General features: G+C 42.9%; 1 protein-coding gene across 1 annotated transcript in view; it reads left to right on the forward strand.

The window, feature by feature from the left end:
- The first annotated feature begins 2,616 nt into the window (after positions 1–2,616).
- The window catches only part of COBL (cordon-bleu WH2 repeat protein), a 157,193-nt gene continuing 132,246 nt past the window's right edge, over positions 2,617–27,563 (forward strand). Inside the window, 1 exon segment of the mRNA XM_050890877.1 lies at positions 2,617–2,660. Coding sequence (XP_050746834.1) covers positions 2,617–2,660 — 44 coding nt within the window.

Below are 27,563 nucleotides of genomic sequence, written 5' to 3' on the forward strand. Positions count from 1 at the left end.
GTTTAGTTTGCTAATGATGCGGACAGGGGAAGGTTTAGGGGTTTCTGTAGAGGTTTTGTGCCCGTGTAGCTTTAGCATCTATTCTGGGATAGGGAAGAGTTCATTTAGATTGAGGAGTAAAAAGGGGAGATGAAAAATGACTGAATAGATGATGAACAGAGCTATGAAATCAAGTTCCCGTGATTTAATAGATCACCATTCATTCCTGGAACTATGGTAACTGACAGTGTGCAGCCTCTGAACCAATCCACTTGCAAAATAAAGTATGTAAGCTAGCCTATTTATTTTCATAAGGGCACAAATTAGGAACATGCATGTGGCTCATTACTGTGGCATGTGGCTCAGATGACCGGGGTAATTACTGAACTGTGGCGACTCAGTCAACTTCTACCCATGGTAACAGGGAAATTAGAGATCAATGTTTTGCTTCTGCAAATTCGTATTTTTGTTTCTCTACCTACAGCTAGGACAGCCAGCTGCCTCCCCTGCCCTTAGGCCGTCTGTATATGTCAGGGACGGAGAGCAGGGATCGGAAAGCAGCATTAACTCTCTGCTGAGAAGACAGGAATTAAGGGGAGACCTCAGGTTGTCAAAGCGAGAGAAGAGAAAATGAAGGATGACTATACTACAAGTGTTCTGTTATACATTGGGGTAAATGCACAGAAACAAGTATTTTGATCATAATGCAAAAGCCTTGGTACAAGACAAAGGTGGGCATTTACGGTAATCTTCCATTCACGTAGTACAGAAAAGATGAATGCATTCTTTTCCTTTCTGTTACTGGCAAATTAATCCAATGTCTGAATGTTCCAAAATATTCACAATCTGCCTGGGATGGGGGTTTCTTGCAGATAGCAACGCCATCACTCGCATGCAGGTTCTGACCCAGATTTGCCAAGTCTTTCTTGCTGAGGAAGAAACTCTCGCTTTTGGGGCCAGACAAGCTGCTTGCATTTACTCTGGTCACTGAGCTGGGCAAGACGCTTTCCGATGGGCAGAATATGCAGCGATACGAGCTCAAGCCTGAGGGGAAGGAAGGGTTTGGGGAAAGGGGTGACCATTAACCAGAACCTGCAGGACTGTTGCCAAGGCAGCCAGGTGAAAAGGCAAGTCAGGCAGCATCTCCCCTTCGCTCACAGTGCCCCGCCTGACTTTCTCACCGTCGCTTCACTCAGCCTGCTTGCTCCTGTCTCCGGGTCCCTGTGTTGGCTGGTGGCCTGACCCGTCTGCCGTCTCTGCCATCCTCCCACCACGGCCGGGAAAGCAAGGTGAAGCAAACGGAGAGGGTTGGAGGGGAACAGAGAAACTCCCCAAACGCCTGAGAAAGGCCCGGGCGCCCAACGCCGGGCACACCCGAGAGCAGGCACACACTGCAATAATACAAGCCAGGCTCCCCCGCCTCCAGCTTGGTTCTCCTTTCACACACAAGCGTAACAGTTGCTCTCCTGGGGAAACGGCGTGAGGGGAATATTTCTGAAACAGCACACTGAGATTTTAACGTGCTGCCTGCTTTGCCGCGAAGGCTGTGCCGGCGGGCCCTTCGCACCGCTCAGGGTGCGAGGCTGAGGGCGCAGGGGCCCCGTGCTGCCTTCCCCGGTGCTGGGCTCGCATCGCTGGGTTGAAACACCCAGGGAGAAGCCTGCCTTGCCTTGCCGTGCCTGCCCGATCACGGCCCCTCAGCCCCTCTCTTGGCCAAAGCCGCTACTAATTTTAAAAAAAGTTGTTCGCGCCGCCTCCAAGAAAAGAAAAAAAGTCTCCAAGAATCAAGGTAATGAGAAACAAGCCGTAGGTGGCAACGCTAGGGGCTGGGCAGGGCGTGAGGCTCTCGAAAAGCCTTCGTTCCCCGCGGGGCTCAGCCTCGGGGGACAGCCGCCTGGCAAGCTTTGGTTTTGCCAATTTTATGGCAAAAGAGATTGTAGAAGGGTTTTCTGAGCTGGTGCCGGCGGTGGGGTTTGTCGCTTCGCTCTCCCGCGGGGTTCCCCCATCCCCTCCTCTCCCCCGCCGCGGCGTGGGCAGCGTGGGCGGCCGCCCCGGCAGTGCCCGCGGGGACAGCCGCCGCGTTCGCATTTGTCCCGGCCAGTCACATGGAAACGGGCTGGCAGCGCCCCCGCCCCCGCCCGCCCTCCCGGGCTGCCCGGGCCGCCGAGCGGGCAGCGGCCAGCCGCGCCGAGCCGAGCCGCTCGCCTCCGGGGGCCGCGCCGGGAGCGCAGCCTGCCCTCCGCCCCGCCGTTCCCGGTCGGGGGCCGGCCGGGCAGCCCCTTCCTCGGCGGGCGCAGCCGAGCTGTCAGTGCCCGCGGCGCGGCGTTGCTTCCCTGCCGGCCCGGTAAGGCGGGCGGGGAGCGGCGGGGGGCCACGGTGTGCCGCTTCGGCGGGGCATCGCAGCCCGCAGCGCGACTAGCGAGCGGGGGGCGTCGGCGCCCCGGGCAGTGCCGCCCGGCGGCGGGGCGGGGAGCGGGGCCGGGCGGGGGAGGTGGGGGTGAGGGAGGGGGCCAGGCCGGCTCTCACTCCTCTCCTCTCTTCCCTCCCTCTCGATCCCCCCCGGCCGCCGACCTTCGCCGCTGCAGGACCGCGTCCGGACCGGACCGGCCCTTAAGAAGCGGTGAGGGAGGCCCGGCCATGGAGACCCTCGTGCGCCCCGGAGCCAGCAAGCCTCCCACCGGGTAAGCCACCCGGCGCGACCCGGGACGGACCGGCCGCCGCTCGCCTCCGCGGGCAGGAGCGCCTCCGGGCAGCGGCAGCAGCCGCGCTGGCCGGCGGGCCTCGGTGCCTTGCCTCCCTCCTTCCCTCTCTCGGGGCGGCGAGCCGCCGAGGTCGGAGCCGGCGCGCAGGTGTCGGCGCCCCGCCGTGCTGGGTGCAGCCCGCCCCGGGAGCGCTGGGGTGGCGGGGGAGAGGGCACGGCCGGGGAGCAGGGCGGCGGGGGCAGGGGACGGCAGGGTGAGCTGGGGTGCAGAAAGGTCAGGAGGGGGAGAAGGTGTCTGCTTCGCCTTTGCCCTCTGGGTGGGGCGCCCCGACCCTGCTGCAAGAGCGGGGAGGCTGGAGAGCGGGGTTTGGTTCGGGCGTTTATTTCTCGCAGAGGGTTGTTGGGGCTGGCCGGGCGGGCTCCGGCCCTGTGGGGCGGCAAGCAGCCGTCACTTGCAAGCTCCCGTCCCGGGGTGCCGCGTTTTGGAGCCGGGGCGCTGGGCGAGGAGGGAGCCGGGGGCGCTGGGGGTCTCCGGGGCGGATCCTGCCGGCGGACGGGTTCGGGGGAGCCCGCGGCGGCGGGCGTCCGTTCTCCCCTCTGGGCCCGTTTGCGTGTGTGCCGATACGCGGCTGCCAGCAGCCTTTGAAAGGTTTATTCAGCCGTCCCAGCCGTGGGTCCCGCAGCCCTACCGCACCGCCGCGGCAGGGGAAGGAAAAACGCTGCCAGCCTCGAATGAAAAATGCCAAAAATTGTCAGAGGTTGGTCGGTGACCGCGGTGCCTGCGGCTGCCGGCCACTGCTCCCAGTTCCTCCTGCCTTTGGTGACAGGCACTGCTCTCGCAGTGGTAATGCTAAATAGTAGTCAGCCCCAGTGTAAACGACAGGTGGATTTGGGTTTTTTCAAGAGCAGAGACAAATACAGAATATGGCAGCAGTGAATTTTTTAGTCCGTTAATTAAATGACGAGGGCAGCAGCAATATGAAGTCCTAAGTGATCTCTTTTGTCAGAGCAGAAGCTGGGCAAGTTTTAAGAGCTGTGCTGTCTGCTCGCTGCAATTTACTGCTCTACTTCACACTGTCTGCATGGACTGAAAAAGACTGTGATTGCTTCAGCAGCTTTTTTATTTTTAGTTCTAATGTTTATGTCATAAATTCTTTTTCAACTAAGTAGAAAACAGCTTTAAAGTATGTGCTAGTGGGCTACAGTAGTTTTGCTAGGTTTAATTTCATTAGTTTCTGTGTTTGATAGGGAGTCTTGTAGTGCCTAACTCAGAAAGTAGAACAGGGAGCGATGGGTGAAGAAAAGATGCCGTTGCTAGTACTGTAGTAATGAAACCGTATGTATGTAATGTTTCTTTGACTCGCAGAGCATGGCGTAGCTTGCTGCTCTTTTCGTAAATAAATTGCTTAACTCCAGTTAAAAATGAGCCTGTTTGACCGTGACCTTTTAAGCTAACCTTCTATGAAAAGCAGTAGATATAATGTGCCTCCCCTCTCTGTATTTAGTTGATGTAATAGTATAGCTGCTTTCTAAAATCCTGATGAAGAGGAGGTCTAGGATGCCAGTTTACACATGTGCTATGAAGAGTAACTAGCATTTCTGAGATGCAGTGCTGATTAACAATTTGTTTCGATTGCTAAGTATCCAAAGATTCATTAAAGAGTTTGAATTTGCAATGAGAAAGCATGTTGTTAGTGCATCTCGGAGATGAGCACTGGAGTCTGAGGGCTTTTCTGAACAAACCTGAATCCTACGTAGCCAGTTTCATCTGTTTAAACCTGTCCGCGGCTAGACTCAGATATCACGTGTGTGAACAGAAATCGCAGAAACTGCATTAACTTCAGTCGGATCGCTCCTGACATGGCTCAAGGAGGTGAATCCAGTCATAAGGTGAAGATGTGCTTGCGGTATTGTATAACAAAGCATGTGGGCGCTAATCCACTCTTGCGGAAGCTGATGGCAATGCTGTTGTGTGCACTGGCGGGGACTACCTGTCTGTTTTATCTGGGCTGATTTCAGCCTTGAAATACTGCTTGTTGCCTTTTCTTGCAAGTCAGAGGTTCCCAGCCTGGATGTGTCCGTGCTGTTAGCAGTGTGCTTCACTGAACGGTTCATAATTCCCTGAGTTGCTAACATCCGTACTGGAAACCAGTGGATATTTGATCCCTAACGAGGTTTACTCGCTCAATGAGGAAATCCACTAGGGCCAGGAAAGTGCAGCAAGAGGACAGCTTTGTCTGCCCTTGCTGGTTCCTGTATGAATCCAGACGTGAGCTGCATCTATGGAGCGTGCCCGGGCAATGCTGGCTTTTAAGGCCACTGTGGCAGAAATACCTTCCTTTCATAGCAGAAGAAATGCTATATACGTTTCCAGCTTATTGATTGGGTTAGCTTGCAGTTATGAAAGGGAGGTTAAAATGACCGCAACTTCACAATTTTTAACAAAATTTAGGTAGAGCTGTTTTGTCTCTGTGTAAATCATTAACAGCGACATTACGAGTTTCCCCTGTTAAACAGTGAACAGATTTAATGTATCATTTGGTACAGGGTAGAGCAGCTCTGCTATGCACTTTACACAGATAAATTGACTATGTGTGTTTCATGGCACGCCTGCTTGAGAATTGCACATTTAAAAGTAGGATACTGTTGTGAGTTTTTTTGTTTTAAATGGCAAAGGAAAGCTGCCGTTTGTGCTGCAGGGTTTTTCCCATTTCTCAGTTTCAAAAATAATTGTAGACTTCAGCACCAAGAATTTTATTATTACTAATTGCTAGGCACAAATTTTGTAAAGCTTTACCAAGTCCATAATGCTTTATTTAATTAACATTTATTTTAGCTTATGAAGGTGAATTTAGGACAATCAGTAGCAGCAGCAGAAATCGGGATTTATTCTGTGATCATGCAATGAGTGCTAGAAGAGAGAAACACACTTGTTTAAAATCTGCTACCTTGGTGTCTGCATCTGCCCTTATTTCATTAGGGGAACAGAGATAGGCTTCTCTGCGTGTCTTGATGGGTGACTTTTTGACCATAATATGGCATGAGACATACATTGGTCATAAGTGGCATAGCAGGCTCAAGCCTAAAATGAGGACTTACAGGATCAGTTCTGTTCTGCTCCATTAGGAGCCTCGCAAAGCGCAGAGCATCTTCCCTCTCACTGAAAGCATCTCCATCTCCCATGGAAACCAGCACTTCGTGGGTCCTTCCCCATGCCTTTATGTCTGAGCACAGAAAAGCTTCCTCTGGAGTCTGGCAAATGTGGGGAAAGCCTCTATGTTAAACAAGATGTATGAGCACTTTCTTTAGGTAGGACCTTTACTTTCTGTGCTTCAACTTCCTTCCCTATCTCACAGGGCCTTATAGTACTAACAAATACAGGCACACATTAGCACACCTACTTTGGAGGGACTTATCTGCTGGATTGAAGTGACCCTGGAAGTCAGATAAAGACTGTGAAACGTCAGTAATGTTTACATGCAGAACCTGGGAAAGCAAACCCCCAGGTACAGAGCAAGTCGCACATCTCAACTTGTTGAAACCTTTTCCTGTTATTTTATGCCTACTCCACATAGTTAAGTGGGTTACTTTGTGCAACTGCACATCCAGCTTCAAAAAAAAGGAAAAGAAAATTTTTTATTATGCTTGCGTTTAGGGTACTATTTGTAAACCTTGTTTGGAAAAGCCTGGAGGGCACTGTTGTCCACAGAACACCTATGTGAACATCTGTGTAACGCTGGTTACACCGTACTCTATCTCGTCTTCAGATGTTACAAGATTTAGAGTACAAAGAAACAACAATGTAATTAATTTTTAAATCAGAACTAGAAAACTGAGCATTTGCATATGTTTCTTCTGTTTTGTGTTTATATGAGATTTCCGTGTAATGTGCAGAGTGCTGGATGGCAAAGGGTGATGACTGCAATTAGAAATGTAGAGTAGCAGTGTGGTACCGGCTCTGAAGATTGCTGCCTTGGCCGGTTGCAAGGCTGACACTTGTGCTTTTGGCGTTATCCTTCGTGTTGTGTCCCCATTTGTACGTGCATTGCTCCCACAGAATTCAGATGGCGCTTCTTACATGTACACCTGAGACAAGGAGCTTCTCTGTAATGTATTTTTCTGGCACCGCAGGCAACATTAGCCCTGTCTTCCTCTCACAAGTAGTTTGGGTCCAAAGTAGTTCTTTGTGGGTCAGTGGAGATGCATCACATTAAATAAAACTCTGGTAATGGTGACAGAAGAATTGTGCTTGCTATTGTGTAAAATGAAACAAGGCAATTTTTACTGTGTTTTGCACCTCTATATGAATACAACTGTTGAGCTAATATACTGGAAGGCGTTTGTATTTTCAGTCATGACTTATATCGCAGGATTGCTGAAGATAAGCAAGCTAATTGTAAGAATAAGGTAAATGGTGAGATAAACGCAGTGCAATCCAGTCCTGACAGCTGTTCTTTCTGAATTCCAGTTTCCCGTTTCTCCTATCTTACTTTTCCTTTTTTTTTTTTTCTTTTTCCTTTCTTTCAGAAATCTGTTAGTCTTGTACCAGAGTAGAGCATGAAATAGATGGCTTCCTAAAGTCTCTTCCATTTCTGGGCTGTCTAGAATATTCAGGATTTGTTTTCACTCTCTTAGTCTCCCCATCGTCTCTCATTATTTTCTTTCCCATGGATATCTTTTGTATTTTTTCATCTTGCTCTTTTATGTCACTCCTGCCGCTATTAGATGCAGTTGAACCTTCTCTTTCCTACTGTCGCCTGTCTCATTTATTCTTTATGTCTTTCCCTTGTAATTCCAGATTAATTTTTCTGCAGGTTTTGCTCCTCTAAGTTTACATTTTAGTCAAATCGCTTGTCTTTGTGAAAGCACTTTACTGCTCCACAGGAGGTAGCACTACGTTTTGATGGGACAGATTTTACTTACCACCCCATCTGGGCAAGCTGCACCAATTATAGTGAATTTCAGGATGCTGCACTAGATAAAGGTGGGGAAAGGTGGGGTTAATTACAATTTAGAGCACTCTCATGGGTGCACTTTTAGATGATGCTGACCATTAAGGAAAAACAACTTCTTAAATATTTATTTTGAAGTCAGTTCAGTCAATACACGGCTGCTTTGTGTGTAGTTAATCTTGCTACAGAAGTGGTATATTGCTTTATGCTGAGTAATTCAGATCACAGTGCATGATTATGGCCAGAATGAAGGGATTTTTTTTTTGCCTTCAAAGGAATGAGAGTCTTCTTGAATACGTGTATTTATTCTTAAACATCTATGGTGTTGTAAATATTTAAGACTCCTGTTGTCACAGACTTGAATTATCTTACAAGCATTTATGAAGGCTTCCTAACAATATTTTTTGGGGTTAAAGAAATGCATGTAGGAGACTCCATTTTATTTATATAGGCAAAAATGTGAACACATTTACATGACCAGCTCCGAAAGCAGCCAGGAGGCCTGCGGCAGAGTTAGGGAAGTACCTCACTTCTCCTGAATCGCAATTCAGTGCCTTAACAAGTATTCCCCTGTGTCGGGCCTTTAGCTACTCTGTTAGCATCAGCAAACACTTGATTTTCTGGCAACGACTGCATTCTGTATACTGCAGCTTTTTGTGTTACTCTGGCATTGTGATTTCCATGAAAATTGACAGCTTTCACACTTTACAGCTGCTTCTAAGAGATTGAGGGGTCTTTAGAAATTTATTTTTCTGTAGCGGGTTAAGCCAGCTCCTGCGTTAGAAGCTGGGAATGGGAAAAGACTTAAAATCTGTGTTTCCAGCTAAAATTGTGATTTAAGAATCTTTTAAAAGTAGCTGCATTTCCAGCTAATGGAAATCACAATCCTTATTAACATATTAATCCTCTTAATGTATAGAGTGTTTCCAGAGCTGCTAGTTGCCCGGTGAGCCAGGCTGCTTATCATTAAATAAGCAATGCTGGGAATAGTGTATTGTTGTCACAGTTTCAGCATGAGAGTGTCAGCGATGAGCCAGGGACTTAACCCATGCCAAGGAGTGAGTCACAAAGATTGCGTGGCAGGGCCGCGCTGCCGTAGTGCTGACACACAGCATCTCGTACCCGCTGTAGTCCCCTCGCACCAGAAACATTGTCTTTTGGGTTTCGTTAATCCCCCAGCTAACGAGCTGCCTAAGATGCTGTGCATTTGTGCAGAGTAGTCGTCATAATCAGAGAAACGGGAAAGAAAATGGATTGAGAATGGTTTTTCTGTTTATGTTCCTTTGTTCTTACTATAGCTTCCAGATTGAGAGTGTCTATGGGACAAAAAATTTGATTTCTTACCGCTGGCCCTGTAAATTCAACCTGATATTTGCATGTTAAGCTGTGTTTTGTGTGTTCCTTGGGATGTGTTGTATGGAAGGAGTTGGCAGTCTCCTCTGACAGTTTCAGTGATGAAATGTGAGTTAAAAAGCTTTGTCTGGTAATCAAAAAATGATACAACCCTGGTATACACTTTTTTTTTTGGTAAAGGCAGTGAGCATCATTAAAGCAGGTGGAAAAGGTGCAAATGAAGTGAGAACTTGGTGTAGGCTGGGCCCGAGGTACTCGCAGAGGTGCAGTAGACAGACTGCATTTTCAGGTTCGATTCTGCGTTCTCCAGTGTCTTATTTTTATTAAAAGTGATTGACCTGTGCATAAGTTTTAAGGTTGGTCTGTGAGTTGCTCTGCCTCTCTCTCACTGTGTTACTCTGGCGTATGCAAAGTGGAACGGCTCAGTAAGGTGCGATGGAGAGTCCCTCACCTAAGTAATCAGCAGCCAGGTAATCAGGGAGCTCGCTTACAGAAAACCCACATTCAAGGACCTGCTTGGCAAAGAAAAAGCTGAGGATTAAACCTGTAGTAGCTTTTACTACACCACATTGCCAGGACCACCCAGCAGCCTGGAGTCCTCCTTTTTTCTTCGAGCAAGAAGCGAGATAGACGTAAGCCTCAGTGTTCTTGAAGCTGTTGTGTTGCAATCGATGTTTCCTTAGCAAGCTCTAGCAGTGACCCAAAGGCTAGAAGAAAATACGGTCTTTCTGAGCCATGCTGGTTTTGTGGTGCTGACAGTGAAAACTTCCTTTACTCAAAATAAACAGATAAGATGCAAAGTCATACCACTGCTATGGAGCTTGAGCAAGAAAATTACATTTTATATTATCAGTGTTCTAAATATAGCTGTACCGTAAGGTTCAACAGCAAGTCATAAGGTTCAACAGCAAGTACCAATCCAGAAGTGCTTATTCAGATAAGTGTTACTTTATGTTTTCACCAAGGGTGACTAACAAGCAGTACGATTCTGTTTGCCATACCTGTTTTCCTTTGTCAGGTTTTATTTATATAAATGCATGCTGATCTGATCGACTGTTACTGGCGTTTTATTGTGAAGTTGAGCCAAAAGGGTAGAACTCTGTTGTTTTCAGTAATCAAGGGTTAATGACTTTTTTCTTTTTTTTGAAGACCACACAAATACATAGCGATTAAAACAGGTAACATTGATGGTTGATGAGATGCTTTCTGAATTTTCAAACATTGTTTTAATAAACATATGTGCTACCATTCATAGTAAGATGATATAAAACCTCTTTATATTACTGCTTTTTGTTAATAATTTTTCGATGATTCAGTTAAGGCTAGAGAACAACAAAATTCAAGGGCCTGAGTATGAATGCACCATTGATGATCGGTTGTCGCCGTCTCCCAGGTCTGACGGTCGTTCCTGTTAGTCTGCTGGTCCCCTTTCCTCTGAAAAGGCAGCGTTTTTTTGGGGGGGTGAGACTGCTGGATTTCTCCTTGGTACTTGTGTTACGTGGTGTCAGGAGATGGTGCGATGGTGATGTAAGCCGGAGTTTGTACTCTGAGGCTGCGTGGAAGGTCCTCGTGCTGCGGCGTACATAAGATCCACCAGATGCAGAATCAGCTTGGTCAAAGCCGACTTCTTCAGGGACACAAGAGGAAGCTGCAAAGAGCTCTATTTTAGATTATCTAGATGACTTTTGTTTTAAAAGCTCGTCTCTTCCTTCCTGCCCCACACATCCCGCAGTGGGCATTCTCCTGTGCTCACCCTGGAGGTCTGTTGTGAGCTATGGCAGCAGCTTTCTAATGCAAGAGAAAATAAAGTAGTGAATTCTGTTCAAGACTCTTTAAAATACTAATCTTTCTTTTATTTCTGTTGTGTAGAGTTATTCTGAGGTATAATAAACATTATTTTTTTTCCTGCTTTAGCAGGTTCCTAAAAGATAAATAAAAATTCCAAGTTATTTTGTAATAAAACATATTATTTCATTTTTGTTCTTACTTCTGTGCTTAGATGGCTTTTCTTTCTGCATTTTTTTTTTTGTTTGAGGTCAGTATCTTGCATACGCAGCAAAAATACCACCTAGGTAAATATATCAAGCATGGCATGTCTGATCTTACTGTGCACAGTACATGTATTTTCCCTTCTGTTTTTGTCTGAATGTGCCATGAGGGGAGTCTCCAAAATCAATAAATAGCTTCAGCCAAATTGGAAGAAAAAACTTTTCTGTGCTTTTCTTCGATCTCTCCTCCTGTGGCAGTGCTTTATTTCTGAACGGCACAGCAATGGTTCTGGGTGTTGATGAGGGAATATCTTGGTGCGAATCCAGATTCCTTCCCTTTTTTTTTTTTTTTTTTTTTTTTTTTTTTTTTGTAACTTCTCATGGTACTTGGTACCAAGCCTACACTTTCATGGATACCAAATAAATGACTCCTGGGTTCCCTGGGGGTACAGCTCATGTTTCAGTGTCAGCACAGCTTTCTCTGCTCTAACGGGGCTGGTGGTGTTGCTCACAGTCGCTCTGACGAATGCTCTGGTCAGTCCCTGCTAGGACAGGGCTTTCTCCTTGGGAAGGAGACCAGCCTTTGGCTTCTGCCATGATTAAAATCTTGGTACTGTGACACCTTCAGGTGCTCCTAAGACTGACTCTACGAATTCATTAAATACAGCTACAAATAGGTCAGATCGTGTTGCTGAACTGCCAGTGTTGTAATTAACGCAATTAATTATTTTGGTTGCTTTTAATTACCTCTGTTTCTTTGCCTGTGCTGAACTGGAGAGTCACTTGGTCATCTCATAGCAACACAGAGCGGCATTGCCTGCTAAAATAATGTTACGATGTCAGATGTGCATGACCTTGGGCTTTTTGAGACACGCAGTCTTTTTACTGTCTTGTTTTATGGCTCCTTAAGGTCTGTTGTGCAGCTTCATTCCCTGGGTAGTGCCTTGTCCAGAGCGGGACAAACTGAGACCAGTTTCTGTCCTCAGTGAGTCCCGAACCCTTTCTGTACCCAGGGAAGCTGCGGATCCGCCAGCACTGGGCTGTGTGTCGGAGCGGACTTGCCTGAGATCAGCCTGGCACGGGGATGCTGGGGAGAAACCAGAGCATGCCAGGACATCATCCTCGAACTCCATCAGGGCTTTTACAAACCAGAAGATAATTTTACTCCTGCGCTTAGATTAGTAAGTCGAGGATTGCTATCTTCAGATCAAGTCTGTCATTCCTGAATGTAGTGTGTTAATGCAGAACTACTTTCTCTTATCAAATCTAGCTTTTCCGTTGTGAGACAAACACAGATGTATCCGTGTGTGATGGATAGAGGGTCCAGGATCAAACTTAAAAATAAAAAAGAAAGAAAAAAAAAGACAGCAGCTATGCCTCACCTTTTATGTGGGTAATTACAGAACAGTATTTTATCTGAAATTCAGAGATTTATGGATTTTCCGAATTACTGTGTATTTAGGAGGAGGATAAAAAGTTCTACTGCCGTTTTAAGTAATAAATTTATTTGGCTTATTTTGTCCCTTCATTTCAAGTCTTGTAGATTGTACCAACTTCATAAAACTATCTAGAACGAGACTACCTAAGCATAGTCCTAGAACTGTATGTTGATGATTAAACCATTTCATGATGAAAATAGAGTTGCTTTTCTTCCTAACTGCTAGGCAAATACAGCTAATTAAATTCCCCTTCCAACTCTTTCATGGATTTGTAAGAAACAAGAGAATACCTTCCTGAAAGAGCAGTTAGTTATTCTGCAACTAGTATTTACCCAATTTTCAACCTCACAGGTATCAGGAAATGTTACTCTTCTAAAGAACATTGATTATACTTTTGGTGAAGAATTCTTTCTGAAGAACACAAATTGAGAATTTTTGAAATAATTGAATATCAGTGGATGCAAGCTGTTATTTCTTTGTTTTTAGTAGTTCTATTTTGCAATTAATAAACAGTGTCTCAGTGAGTTTTAGCACTTGATGCCAGGATCAAAATACAAGGCCTTCCCTCTCCTGGCTCAGCTGTGTTGTTTCTTTCCATTTTTTTTTTAAGGTTTATTTTCCTCCAGCCTCATATAAGGCAAACCAGGGATTTCGTTTTTTCTTAGAAGCATGCTTTTATTTTTTCTTTCTTTCTTTTTTTTTTTTTTCCTTTTTCTTTCTTTTCTTTTTTTATTTATTTTTTTACGGCTGTTAGTGTAGTATTGTCCAAAATGACTAGTAGGGGCTGGGCAGACTCAGAGTCTGTCTGTTCCCATGGTTTATTGGACTCTGTCAGGACAGAGATGGAGAGTCTGCTTGCACTTGCCAGAGAATGAAGAGCAGCAAAGGCACTGGTTAATTGTTTAATGCAATATTGGCAACGGGGCTTTGGTCAGCTGCTCTGAAGCAGCTTGAATTTATATGACCCATTTAGCATGGAGGAGAGCAGGCATGGCTACGCTTCCATTGCCTTAATATTCAGCTTTCGAGCCAAAGGGCCGGTGGAGTTTGGTTTTGCTCTGCTTCACTTGCCGGGCTGAGGTGCGCAAATCCCAAGCAGCTTGGCTGAAATCTCTGGGTCTGCTCCTGCATCAAACAGGTGGGAGAGGGACCGGCATGGGCTTCACTTGGGCAGATCGGTGAAATAGTTGTGGGTGCACACTGCTCTTGTCTCTTTACTTGGGTTCTGGTTTATATTTTATGTTGAAGTAACAAAAATCGGGTATCTCATTATAAGGGGGGGGGTGGGGGGGGTGTGTTTAGGTAAAGATAGGTGAGTTCAGTGCCTGTGTTCCCCTATATTCTCCACCTGTGGTTGCTCTTCTTTATTTACATGATGATAAACTTCAAAGTGCCATCTTTCCACTAGTATTTTACAGCTAAAGACCTCTTGGACGCTAACAATGTATTGTTCGTACTGGTTAAGGATAAGGAGGTCACTTGTTTCTGTTCTCACTTGTCCTTTTTGCAAGACCAGATAGTGCTAATATTTTTTTGAAAAGCCCACAACTTGTCATGCCATTACGCCAGCCTTATTTAAGAATACTGCTCATCTATATAATTGTTTATTGTTTATTATTGTGTATTCTCAAATTAGCCATAGTTATTTTGGAATGAAATCTCTTTGCATTCAAGTGGTTAAATACCATACTTTCCCCTATCAAAAATGAGATCCAGGTCTGCTGGAAAATATTTTACAAATATAGAACTGCCTGAAGTATAAAACCTGTTTATACAGATACTGTGGGTTTCTTGCCATGAAAAGCACCGTAAATTCCCCATGCTGCTTCATTTTCATAAGGAGTTACTTGGAAAGAAATATTGCTTGCGGTGCATTGCCAATTATTTATATACTAATTTGCTGCCTGAGAATAATTTCAAATTTTTAAATTCAGTTTAGTATTGAAGTGATAGGGGGGAAAAAAGGTCTTAAATTACTTCATATTTTACAGTTTAGCTTAAATTTATCTGGAAAGAAACTGGCAACGCTGAATTTTTTGGGGGAGGGGGGAATTAACCTTTTTTTACAAGTGGTGTATATATGAACAGTTTTCAGTCATTATTTTTTAATGTAAATTCGCACTTACCTGTATTGTTACAGGACAAACAACTCTGTGCTGTGTGTAAAATATTAAGCTGTCTTCATGTAAGTAGTAGTCTCTGTGTGCAAAACTTAGGTGTGAAATTTGAATAGGAGGCACATACAATGACTGGGAGCGGAGCTCTGTTCTGCCATCGTTTGAGAGGACGTGCACATCAGCCTGTGGTAGAGATCAACCCTTGAAGTGAATGATCCAAATAGTTGAAAAGGGGAAATGTATTCTCTTGCTTCTCTTTTATAGGTTATCTTTTGTACTTCAGCCTTTTGATTAGTCTCGGAGAAGTAATCTAGCCTGTGCTGTTTCTTTTTTTCCCGAGCAGATAGTAACGAACATGTCACTAGCATGGAGACTGAATTTTCCTTCCCAGCTTGGCCAGGAAGGGGGTAGGCAGAGTTACTTGGGAAAACGTAATATGGAAGCTCAGATCGCAAAGAAACCCCTCATGCCCCGTTTAACACCTGGCTGTACCTGTGCAACAGTATTCAAATGTTTATAAATCTTTCATAAGCATTGTTTATTTGAAGACAAAACCCCAAATCAGCAACAGGGGTTTTCCTGCATTAAATTGCTTTCACCAAGCATCATTTAAGGTTAAAACCTTAAAAGTCCGTAGAGAGACTTTTCTCAATTTTCTGTGCTGCTTTTTCCTTTTACCGAGGATACCGTCACCGTGTATAGAAAGAAAAACGGTAAGTTCAGTGGCATTCAATTGCACTATAGTGATTCAGTTAAGAGACTAAAAATAGTATTGTCTTATCTTCCAGCAACCAGATAAATCTTCTTACGAAATTTGGGGAACTAAGTGAATTGGAGACTTCATGTTCCTTTTTTGCCTTCTGAGGTGCCTGCGATTTGTTCCATAGTGCTTATCACAAAAAAGACCTCAGTTCTTCAGAATTAAATTATATAGGCGTAGCGAGGTCCACACAGGAGCTGTTTTGGAGGCTGCTTTGCGTGATGTTTGGTGAGTAGTACATGTGCAACTGCTTGGGAGCAGTGTGAGGAAGGATTAGGGTATAGACGCTTCATGCACAGCTCTAGTCCTTGCATTCAGCTGGTCTCAGTAGCAAGCCTTTGTACCAATGGGTAGCACAAGGGAGAATGAGCACGTGGCACTGATCTGTTTTACTGCTCGTAGAAAGAAATAGATTCTTCTTTCATCCTACTGGTTTGATAGGCTCTCTCGGCATTTAAAAGCAAATGTGTGACTATTTTAGGATTCTTTGAAAATTGCAGCCTATCTCTGAATTAATGTGTTCGTTTTTCACACGGAGTTGCAGATGGAAGATTAAAAGCTGTGCTTTGGGCAATGTGTGTTGAGTAATATTGGAAATAAATGCTACCGTATGGGATGTTACTTCTGGAGCCAGCATGTCCACTGTGTCGTACAGCTGTGCCGTTCCTTCCAGAATTGTTCTGCAACCTATTTACATCGAGCAAATGTTGCAGTCATGGATAGATTTATGAGGATAATGATCTGACAGACCATGCAAGCTTATAGATTATAAAATTTGCTGTACATGGGGAAACTAAGTGTTCCCCGATGAAACTCTCCTTATTTAGGGGGGTGGTACTGTGAGTTGAAGCAAAATTTGGGAGGTGGCTTGTGTTCCTCAAAATGCATGTGGAAGATGAGGACCGAGGGATATCCGTTTTTATTACTGCACAGTAGGGTGCGGCCGTGTTGACATCTGATGCAGACTCAAAATTGCCTGAAATTCTTTATTGGCTTGTATAGCTTGGTGCTTAGAAGACACGGTCAGTGTGTTTCTGTGGTTTGGCAATGGTGCCTTCAGATTTCACAAGTCATGGAGTTCGGGTCTTCATGGTTTTATTAAAATTGTCTGAAAGTACGTGTGCATCCCTGGGAGCTCAGAGTAAATAGAGCTCACTTGGAGGAAACACTTGGAAAAAATTAAACTGTCCCTTGATAGTGAAGTTTATTCCATCTGGCCTTTTTTTTTAATTCTCTCTTGCAAGTTTCTAATTTTGTGGCATGACAGAAGAGGAGAATCGCGTACTTGAATTTGTGTCTGGAGTAAAGTTATCGCTGCTCGGGGGCTGCATTATGAAAGCGTTGGAAGGAGCTGCCTCTGCCGTGGCTTGCGATCTGACGGCCATGCTGTCCTCGGTCTCGTGCTTTTTGGACCTTCCAGGTCTCGTCCACAAGCCTGTAGCTCTTGGCAGAGCTGTGACTCCCCAGGTGGGCTTCAGCAGCGCTTTGATGCCTCTAATGGCGTCCTTACTGCTGACATTGGCCCAGAAAGTCCCAAACCCAGCAGACCCAGGGAGTGTGTGTAAAGACACAGCTGGGCATATGATAAAGGAAGGGTTTAGAAGCACACAGCTATGTAAATCGCTTTCCTCAAGCTGCTTGTCTTTTTTTTTTTCCCCCCTGACACCTTTCAGTTGTCTCTGCTGTCTTCTCTCACTGAGAGTTCCTGTGCTGCAGAAAAAAGAGGGGAAAAATGTGTTCACGAAATAACAAGTTAACTTGTGTAGGTACAGTAATAATCATAAGGTTTTACATTATTAGATGTTAATTTTACAACCAGCGTGTTAGAAGAAACACTTAAAAACCTTGTATTTAGGCTTATAGGTAGGATTTAGGTAAGAATAGAATTACTTTTTTTTCTCACTTAGTCTGATTCCAGCTCTTTTCAAGCTTAGACAATGTGAGTGTATTCTGATACACACCTTTGTAATTACATAAAATTGATAACAAGCCATATAACCTCTGGTTACAGATCTAAATATTGGCATCAATTCATTTATTATGTCTGAGTATGTCTCTATGCTTAAATCAGTCTGTAATTCATAATGCGCCGTCTTTATTACAGTTTGTGTAAAGAAATGTATTCTAATAGAAGAGTATTTCAATGAACACTTAAATGAGAGAACTGAGTAGATGATAATGTGCTTATTTTTTTACAGTGAAAAATGTTTTTCTTTTTAAATAGCATTTAATACTTCATTGCATTAAATTATTTTTGTCACAAAGTGGATCAATTTGTATGTACGTATTCAAGTAGATGGAGTTATATTGGTTTAGTACGTCAGTACATTACTTTTTTCACCTTGTCTCAAAACTTCTTAATAATCAAAACAAGTGAATGTTGTGTAACTTCATGATACCGTTATATAAGTCATGAAGTTCAGTTTTAGTAATGAAATTAAATGTAATATACAAAGAACAGGGACCTTTTCATCTACAAAACTGACTTAGTCTTGAGTGAAAGTTCAGAACTTTTCTTTACTGGTGGCAGTTTCATTTTGCAGCAAAGCTGAAAGTAATGTTTTAATGTCTGAATCCAGTTTTTAAAAAAATACACTTGTGAAAACGTGAGATTTTTCACTTTATACAGCAAAAATACCTGACATATCTTGCATGTTTTGGTTCTGTAGTGAAGAAATTCTAGTTTAAGTAAACTGCAGCAAGTTACCTTTTAGAGAAAGGGGAGGGGAATTTTTTTTTTCTTTCTAGATTAAGTTTTAATATACAAAGCTTTTTTTCCTCTTTCAAATCTTTCCTGAAATGACCAAATCAAAAAGACACTTGTTTTGTGAAGCCTGCTTTTGATTAATTTGACTGAGTTTTATTTACCTACTTAATCTGAACCATGCCTCCTCCTTATCGTGTAAAGTCGCTTACTGTTGCTAAATATACCCGTGTATTTTAAAGCAGCAAAGCCGTGCGTGAGTACGACCCATTCAGAGCGGGGTTGTGGGGTAGGGAGGGACCTGCTGGTAACCCGAGAACGAGAGCAGATGCTAAATTAGCAGCTGGATCGTTAGTAACGAGTCCACAAATGTCTGCTGGGAAATGATCTTCTTTGGACGCATGTAGCGTGGGTGTGTGGGTTATTCAGAGTTTCTAGCATCTAGTTGCTCTTTACTCATGACTCAAAGGAAAGTTGTGGCGCCGCGAGGATTTTTATTTGTGGAGTGACTGGCAACTTGTCTTCATTGAAAGTACAGGCTGCATTTATAAATTGTTATTATTGTGCGGCGTTTTTTATTAAGGCATGATGAAATTGGAAAATGACTGCAAGTGCAAGGAGATTGCTGGCAGTTTTTTAGTTACAGAGTTAAGTGAAAAACACTGAAAGACCTGTGGAAAAGCAAATAACATTGTAAGGACATAATTAGTAATCCCAGGGTTATGTTCTGTTTCCACCTTTTACATAAATAGGTATCGACCATTGACTGCAGTCAGAAATAGATGAGATTGTGACTGGATGAGACCCTAAATTGTGACTGAATAATGATGACTAGTAAGTGACGTGTGTTAAGTGGTAGCCAAGCAGGAGAATCCAAATAAATAAAGATCAGCAGGAAAAAAAATAAGAGCACTGTCAGAAAAGTGCTGTTTATTTGGGTGACGAAACTTTAATTTGTCTAAGTCTCTTGCTAATACGTGCTTTGAAATCTATCCAAATATTTAAGTCTGCTCTTCCGTGCCCCCCAACACCAGCACACCTTTCCCACTGCAATACTGTGGACTCAGCTATGATGAGGAGTATCTGTCTGGCTTTACTTTACATTGAAAACTGATACATTTCTTTATTCCTTAAGCCAATGGTTATGTAAATGTGTGCATCTACAAGTCACCATTTCCCCACATTGAAGAACATGTTTGGGGTTTTTTTAAGCTTATCAATTTGGTGAAAAGGATTCAGTTTTCTAGTATAAGCAGGTACGAAAATGATACAGACAGACAGAACAATGGTACATGCATACCATGGCCCTAGTGTTCACCAAAAGGTTTTGTGATTTCTTCATTAATCAGGGAAAAAAGCCTTGTTGTGGAGGGGGAAAAAAGCCTTCCAGCTATACTCAACGAAGTGAGTTTGTGGTGTTCTGAGACAGTGACTGTGATCTAAAACCCGCAAAAAAGCCCCCCAAAACCCCCAAATGAACCCCCTTCAAACTCATGTCTGGACACCCACACAACAGTGAGTTAACGTATGAAGGTGCTGTATCCTGTTCAGTTATCCTCCTCTGGTATTTCCACTCCAGTGCCAGGAGCTGACTGAAGGTCAGGCGAAAGTTAAGGCTTTGGGGCTGGCAGCGAGGTTTTCGGTTGTCAGGAAAGGCTCCACAGGTCGTAAAGATGATTCTGACAGGAGCCCCCTTCTAGACGCAAGCCTCTCGGCTGTTTCAGAGAGGGATGCACAAGCTGGATCTCCAATTCAAGACTTCCCTATTCTGGAGAGGATGAAGAAGAAACTTTCAAACAACTGGTTTCGTTTGAGAATCCTTTTCTGCTAACAACCAGGCAACTAGACTAGATCTTGCCTCCTTCTCCCTGAAGAATTAAGCATCTGTGTGAAAGAGAGGGAACGAGTTGAAGTCAGTGGGTTTCTGTGGGAGTACAGAAGCCCAAGAAAAAAAAAGCATAACCAGTTTTGGATTGTGTAGTGGCTATTTATATTAGCCTAAGTATGGAAAAATGTTGCGTTCATATAACTTGTCAGAAAAAGGTGGAGATATTGCTTGTTTTTTGTGTGTGTATGTGTATGCACACATAACATTATCAAGTTTTAATTAACATGTTAATGTCTGTGGTAGAATAGTGCATATGTGTGAAGACCATATAGTGTTACTCAGTTCCAAGTACATGCATGGGGGTGGTTTTATTTTGGGAGGCAAAAAAAAAAGTTACTCTGTGGTAGCTTTTTTACAGGGAAATTAAGGAGTGTGATTCTTTAGTTGCCTTTTGGCAAGGAATTGCTTTTCCATCTTTCTACACATGACTGTAATTTAGCATTAATGGAAAAACTGAGTAGCTTGATGTAAATCCTCCAGACAATACACCCCATTCTAATGGGGATTCAAAATGTTCTGCTGCATAGCTGATGTGCTGGATGAGACCGCTGTCTGTTGTGAAGCAGGTGGGATGGAGAAGGGAGAGAGTTAGGCAGTTCTTTGTGATTACCAGGCCAAGAGCAGCTACAAGTTTGGTGTTGGGGATTTGTTTTGGTTGGTTTGGTTTTTTTAATGTAATGTAATACTTTTAAAAAAGAAATTAGTGTCTCCCCCATACAGCAGTTTACCGTGAGCCTTTGTCACTAGCAAAGAAGATTCTTCAGGGTGACACGCTTGGAGAGCCGTCAGGCTGTTTCTGTGTACAGTTGTACAGGTTAGCCAGTTCACTCTGTGTACACCATCTTGCAGTATTTTTCTAAATGACAGTTCCATGCAGTGTTCTTACATATACACTTCCATGCTTTAAGCCAAAACAAAAATTAGCCTTTGCATTACTGTCTGTAAAATCAGGTAGTTATTCTAATACTCATTGCTGCATTGACTTGTGTCTGCTGTCTTGTACCTGGCATGTTAGTTTTGAAGCTTTGGGTGGTTTCTGGTTTTTTTTTTCATTTACAGCATGTAATGTCAGGTCTAAATATGAGAATGCACTGCATGGTCTCTGCATGAGAGACTCTCTGTATTACAGAATTTCATTTGATTCTGCTTGCTTTCCTGAAGGCAGCACATCTCCAATGTACCTTAACACTTCTCGAACAGTTATGTTTTCTTCATAAACAGGACTTAGATATTCAGGACCTATTTGGTCAAATTTTCCTCCACTTGTTTGTAGCAGTGTGCGTCATTTTCTAGTGCTTCCTAATTTCATGGATGATGTGTGACAACAACATCATGAATGATCTGTAAAGCTCTGGATCACCCCCATGTAATTTTGCGACAGAGTGCTGTCCATTGCATGTATAGGGAAGAAACCAACCATAAGCTTCACTCTTTGCTAATTGATATAAGTGTAAATCAGGAGTATTTCAGTCTAAATTGGTGATTTGAGAGACAGTAGTCACTGTTTTTTAAGTGAACCTTTAATACAGCATTTTAATATAAATTATATAGTCATTTTAAAAAGCACTAGTAATGCAGAGAAAATGTTTATAATTTATGATAATTAAACATCTCTGGGGATTGTAGGAGCTAGCCTGGAAGGTCTGGCTCTTCAGTCTGAGGCTTTGGTCTTCAACCCCGAGCTTGGGTTGTGTACAAGAGCCAGCGAGGTCAGTTAAAGAGTCTGCAGAACAGACCTTTTAAGATCACGTAGGCATGAGCTTAAACAGCACTTGGGATTAAACTGTTTACCCAGGTGTATGCATCCATATTCTGTCAAATTTTATATCCTTTGAAATTGTGGTTAAAACAGACTCCTCCTTGGAAGTGGCTGATTGAAGTAAAGTCTCTGTGGATTTTTATGTAAAGACCCGGGGGCTGCTTCAGTGCCGCATCTTCTGGGAGAGAAGCAATGCAGAAATCATAGCGAATGCGTGGTTTGATGCCTCCTTTATCCTTGTTCTAGTTCCTGAGCTGCTGCAGAAGCTAAAATACCTCAGGTACACATTAGAGCAGCCCCTTGAAAAACTTTATTTGTACATCCAAACATTGTATATATCAATCATTTTTTTTTTTCAGCAAACCCTTTGCGTTGGGTTTGCCATGGGACATATTTTCCCTTAGCGTACAGTGTAACATATTTTTGTAAAACTTCTTTGCAAATTAGAATTGCTACACAAGGGCTAGACTCAGAAATTGAGTCAGTTCATGTCCCTAGGATAGGTAAATTCAGCAAACGCAGGTTCAACAGCAGATGCCCTAACTGTGTGAAGCCAGGTCCTGCACAGAGAACCCGTTCCTGTGCCTGCATTGCATCTTGCCGGTTGTGGATGGGGCACATATGATGCAGTTTTATTACACAGTTCGGGGACTGCAAGGCTAAATTAAAATACAACAATAACGAGCAAAATTCACTCCAGTCTGCCATTGCCATCAGAAAGGAGGAACAGTCGCTCACACTGCCTGTCTTTTAGTTTATTTATTCCTTTTATTATAGTATTGTCCTAGACCCTGACCATGCAGTAGGCATCCGTAACAGATGAGCAAAGGTGATGTTTTTTGCTGGTTAGAAGTCCCAGTGGATTTTTCCAACAGATCCAGTTGTTGGGAAGTACAGTTTAAGCATTCAGACAAAATCCTCGTTTTTTAACTCATGTGAATGGAGGTGTTGAAGACTGAAGTAAAAAAATGGAGGTTTTATGCCACCTCTAAGTTGTTTGAGTTCTGTTCAGGTTTCTGTGGCGTAGGACAAAGAGGAAGGAGGCCTGACAGGCCTTGGTGAGGAGGAAGGGTATTAAGAAATGCTTATTAAAAGGTGTTGTAAGCCTCCGATTGGTATGGGAGCCTCTGCAGATGTTCCCTCCTTAAAGGCGTTTCAGTGGCGTACCTGTTTCACTGCATGTTTTAACACAGATCCAGTATGATGTAGCATTTCTCCTCCTCCCCTGCTGCCCCGAACACATTTCATACCCTTTCAAGTCTGCCTCGTCCATCGTGTTTCTCCTGCCGGCTACACCTACCTCTCAAGCCTCCACTCCACCTTTTTGCTGAGCTGAGTTTCTGGCACGTCACACCCTGCCAAGTTACTGCTTTGACTCCATTGCTTTATAGGAAGGCCCGTTGATGCTGACTCCAAACCACTTGGCCGGGTTACGTGCCCCTCTGTGCTCAGCAGGCAGGTGTAAAAAGAGTCTGCCCCTGTGTGAAGGATTATTCTTGGCCAAAGGGTTTCTAAGATAACACAGGTGTTGCCATGTATAAACCCACTTCAGAGGGGAGGGTGTGAGCAGGCTTCGAAAGCAACATGGCATAAACAAGGCAGATCCTGTGCATTTCTGTGGCACTGCGATCCCATGAAACCTTCCCAGAAGAGAAGCCAGCTTGTGGAGAGATTGCTTCATGCTGTGTAAACTGAGGTTTGGCTCTGGGAGAGGATTCCTTTTTTCTTTTTTTTCTTTCTTTTTTCTGGGGGGGGTCATTTCCCTTTCATATCCTTGCTGACTGCAGACAGAGGAGCTGTTGTGATTTCGCTACCAAAGACTCATTGATGATCAGCTATGAATATAAATCCAAGATCAAGAAAAACAAAGCGGGGCTCCAGTCCCGCTGCGGAAATGGTTTCTCTTTTATTGCCCTGGGAGGATGAATGAAGGAGGCGTGATACTTCAGCAGTTCAAATTAAGCTGCTGTTGGGAGTGATTTCAGGCAAAACTCTCCCCAGGTAGATCACATGGTATACTGTATCTACCTGAAAATAAAAATAACATTATAGAGAAAGTGGCATAAATATATGACCTCATATGGGCCATTTTAGAAAAGAAAGGTGGCATAACTGTCTGGATTTTATATTTGAAGAAACACGTACAGCGATATGCCCGAGATAACAAGAAGGAAATCTGTCCTTCTACTTCTTCAGTTGTGATTTTCAGATTCATACCACTTTTTATACAAGTTCCCCTAGCAGGCAGGTAGGTACAGATGCTAACTTGTAGGTTTGTGCTGAAATACAGTGGTGAGGGCACAAAGGCAGGTGTTCAAAAGTAGGCTGCTGCTTATAATAGTAACTCATGTGCTTTGTACATCTTAGATCCTCAAAGTACGTGGGATTTCAGTTTGACTGGAAAGGGTAGTTGAAAGCAGAGACTTTACAGAAGGTGTCATTTGCCAGTCTTGATTTGACCAGAGGTGAAAGCACATGAATATTTAGCACAGGAGACCATCCGCTACCATGAAACAGAGGGGATAATTTTTGTCCAGTGTCTTTTGGTGACACTGCTATGAAAAGTTAGGGATTTTATTTTTTGATGTTGAATCTTCTTATGAGACAACATAAACAAATACTGTTTCATTAACTTTTTTAGGCACGGTTTTTTTCAGTTTGAAAAAAAAAATACCCGTGTTTTGTGTTGTGTGACAGCTGTTTAGTAATATATGATACTGACTTGTCTATCCTTTCTTAATGCCAAATTTTCGTCATGAAATACAGAAGAAGTACAGATTATCTTGGAGATTATGATAGCTGGAGACTGTAAACTTTATATAGAGACACAAACTTCGGGAGCATTTCTGAAGTGGTAGTGTTCTGTATTTAGTCTAAGACCAGACTGGTAATGGGAGGGAATGTGGAGCTCACTTCCAGGAATTAAATCAGACTAATAGAACTAAGGTTGCTCTGTCTATAGCAGAATATCAGTGGCTTTTCTAGAAGAAATTATAATGATACAAAATATATTAAAAACATACTTTAGTGGGATTCCTTTTTGGCTCTCAGTACTACCTCATCCATTACCTCATTGTGATCTGGGAATCCTTGTTTTAGCATATGTTGTTCTTGGGGACTTGCATGTTCTTCACCTGCTATGTGCTTTCTTGGTGAACTTGCAGTCCAATAGCTAAAAGAAGTCTGGCTGTTACTATTAAAAAACAATTGCTGCCTTTTTGAACTAATACTGCAACATGCCAACAGGGTTCTGTTTTCAAGCTGTGGCTCTGACTCAGACTAAATTCATTTTGCATTTGAATGTATCAGAAACGGATCTGCACCGCTGCTGTAGCTGGTGAGAACATTATTTCTAATCTTGGACAGATGTCAGATCTCTTTCCTTTGATTAAGTCTTTCAGCTCCTCTGCTAGTACAATTTTTAAAGCTTTGTTACGTGCAAGATCTAATAGTAGAGTGGGAAAGAGCAGTTTGTTTTAGGGTATCCCTAAGTGCAGAAAGTATTAATGTGCATGTTTTTTTCCTCTCCTTTGAAGCTCATGTTCAAACTTGAGTATTCTGTTAGTTTTCTGTGATAGTAGTTGGCATCAGATGGAGAGATCATGAGAAATCATGAATTATGATGCTAATTGACTTCAGTTCAACCACTGGTGCTGCCAGGATGTCCCACTATCTAGAACAGAACAGAAAATGAGTTCAGGATATCTAGTCAAGAATTAAACCAGAGGTGAGTAAGCTGATGTGAGGAAAAACGAACAACCACTGCTTCAGGATCTGGATCTAACTGTAGAATAAGTACGACTGATGCAATATTAAGCATTGTTCTGTCAGTGAGCACTTTCCACAAAAATACTAATAAACAGTCAGGAAGTCAAATATGCTTAAAGAGTCTTTTTTTAATTTGTTAATTTCGTATTCTCAGCAACATGAAATGGATGTACCCCATGATGCATAATCCCATTACATTGACTGTAAAAAACTTTCCGCTTTTCTTTCTTGGTCCAAAATGGGGTACTGTAGAATAGTTATTGTATATGCAACAGGAGTAGAGACAGTGGTCTTTTTTTTTTTTTTTTTTTTGCACACAATGGCTTACTTGTGATACTGAAGATTAGCTTTCAGCAGATTACTGAAAAAAAGAACAGATACACTGGGTATCTGGCAGTACTAGGTTTCTCTGCAGACTCTTTTCAGCTGGAAAGCATGGCACTTTAAACAGCCTTCGGTTAAGTCTGTATAGAGTGTCACTTCCATTCTTAAAAAATAATTAAAAACATAAAAGTGAGTTGTTTTAAACTGAGGGCCAAGTTGCAGAACAACAGATTGCTTAGTATTAGCTAATGAAAATATTTGTAGGAGGTTAGGTTCAGAAAACCCCAGCTCTTAATCCCTCTGTGTGGGCAAAGAAGCAAAATCTAGTAGTTCATGCATCAAATTCTTCTGGCAGCCCTGCTGTTGATTTTTGGAGGGAGGGGGCACTTGCTCCCCACTCTTTTTCTCCATTTCCATCTTACGAAAAGGGATAGCTTGCCTGCCTGTTATTAATGGCTACAAATTTTGCTGAAAATCTAAAATGTTACTCCTTATTAGGACACAGGTAATTAATAGAAGTAAAGTGTGATGAGAGTGAGTGGTTCAGTAGTAATGTATAATGTAAAATAATGAATGTTTTCAGAAGAAGGTACGTATTTCCTCTTCCTTGTTTCCCAGCTGGATTTAGGCTTTTTCATCCTTTTATCAGTTTTTCAGATTTATAGTACTCCACCATTCTTTTTAAGCATACCTTTTTACCAGCAGTTGACAAGAGAGGATTGATCTGGCAGGCCATATGTCTGTCTCTTCCATCTCTTTCTGTCTGTGTCTTTCTTAAATTTTTATTGTCTTTGTTCCTGTAAGTTAATTTTTCCTCTTTTTCCAGTTTGTACAAATACAGCTTTCGTATTCTTTCTTTTTCTCCTGATGCCTTCCATCCCGAAGACGTGATTCATGCCCCAGACTACTAGATTTTAGAAGGGTAGCATTGCAGTTACTGTATCTTGGGTTTGCTGTACAATCAGGAAATGATCATAAAAAATCAACCACTGGTTTCCCATTCTTTAAGTAATAATAAAATGCTAGAAATATGTTTCGTACATACTCACATTTTTTAATCATATACATTTTTAGTTCTGTTGGTGTAATGATAACTGGAAACAATTTAAAATCTCCACGCCTTGTGCATAGTTTCCTTTAATAAATTTCATATGATTATTTTTTTTGAATATGAAAAAAATGAAAGCTCTCAATTTCACTGTTAGTTTGACATACAGACATTTTGCTCAGAAATAAAGTTTGGTAATAGGATGTGTATGTTAAAGAGATCACAGGAGCAGATTATTTCATTGGTTAAGTTAGGGTTGTTCCGTTAATGTAATGGACTGTGCTGATTCACATACCAAGGGCATTAAACATTTATCAATTTTATTTCTGTAAGGATTGTTACAAAATCAGCCAGATTGTTGTTGTTACCCCCCTGGCCAATATAGTTAGGTGAGATGCCTGTTTGCCTTTTGTGATTCGAGTAAGTTCGTTCTCTAATGATGGTGTAATTAGCACAGTTTTGCCAAAGGAAAGGGGATTTCTCTTTTGGCTCTTGTATTTGTTTTTCATTGTGAACAATAAGAACGCAGTAGCTAAAAATAGTGTTTAAAAGAACAGGGTATGAGCAGCTGCTGCCAGCCTGCTAAAGCTTGGGTTTAAATTCAGGTGGAGGGAGGCCTTGCTGCTCGTGGTCCCGTGGGTGGCCGAGCTCCCCCGGGTGGTGCCTTGGCCTCACTGGTCCTATGCCTGTTCATGTAGATGTGCTCACTTAAAACTGCAGTCAAACACCTGACCGAATTGTTGATTCCTTAAAAGTAGTTATCAGCATCGAGACACAAGTGTT

This window comes from Gymnogyps californianus, chromosome 2 (genome assembly GCF_018139145.2).
Source record: "Gymnogyps californianus isolate 813 chromosome 2, ASM1813914v2, whole genome shotgun sequence".
NCBI lineage: Eukaryota > Metazoa > Chordata > Aves > Accipitriformes > Cathartidae > Gymnogyps > Gymnogyps californianus.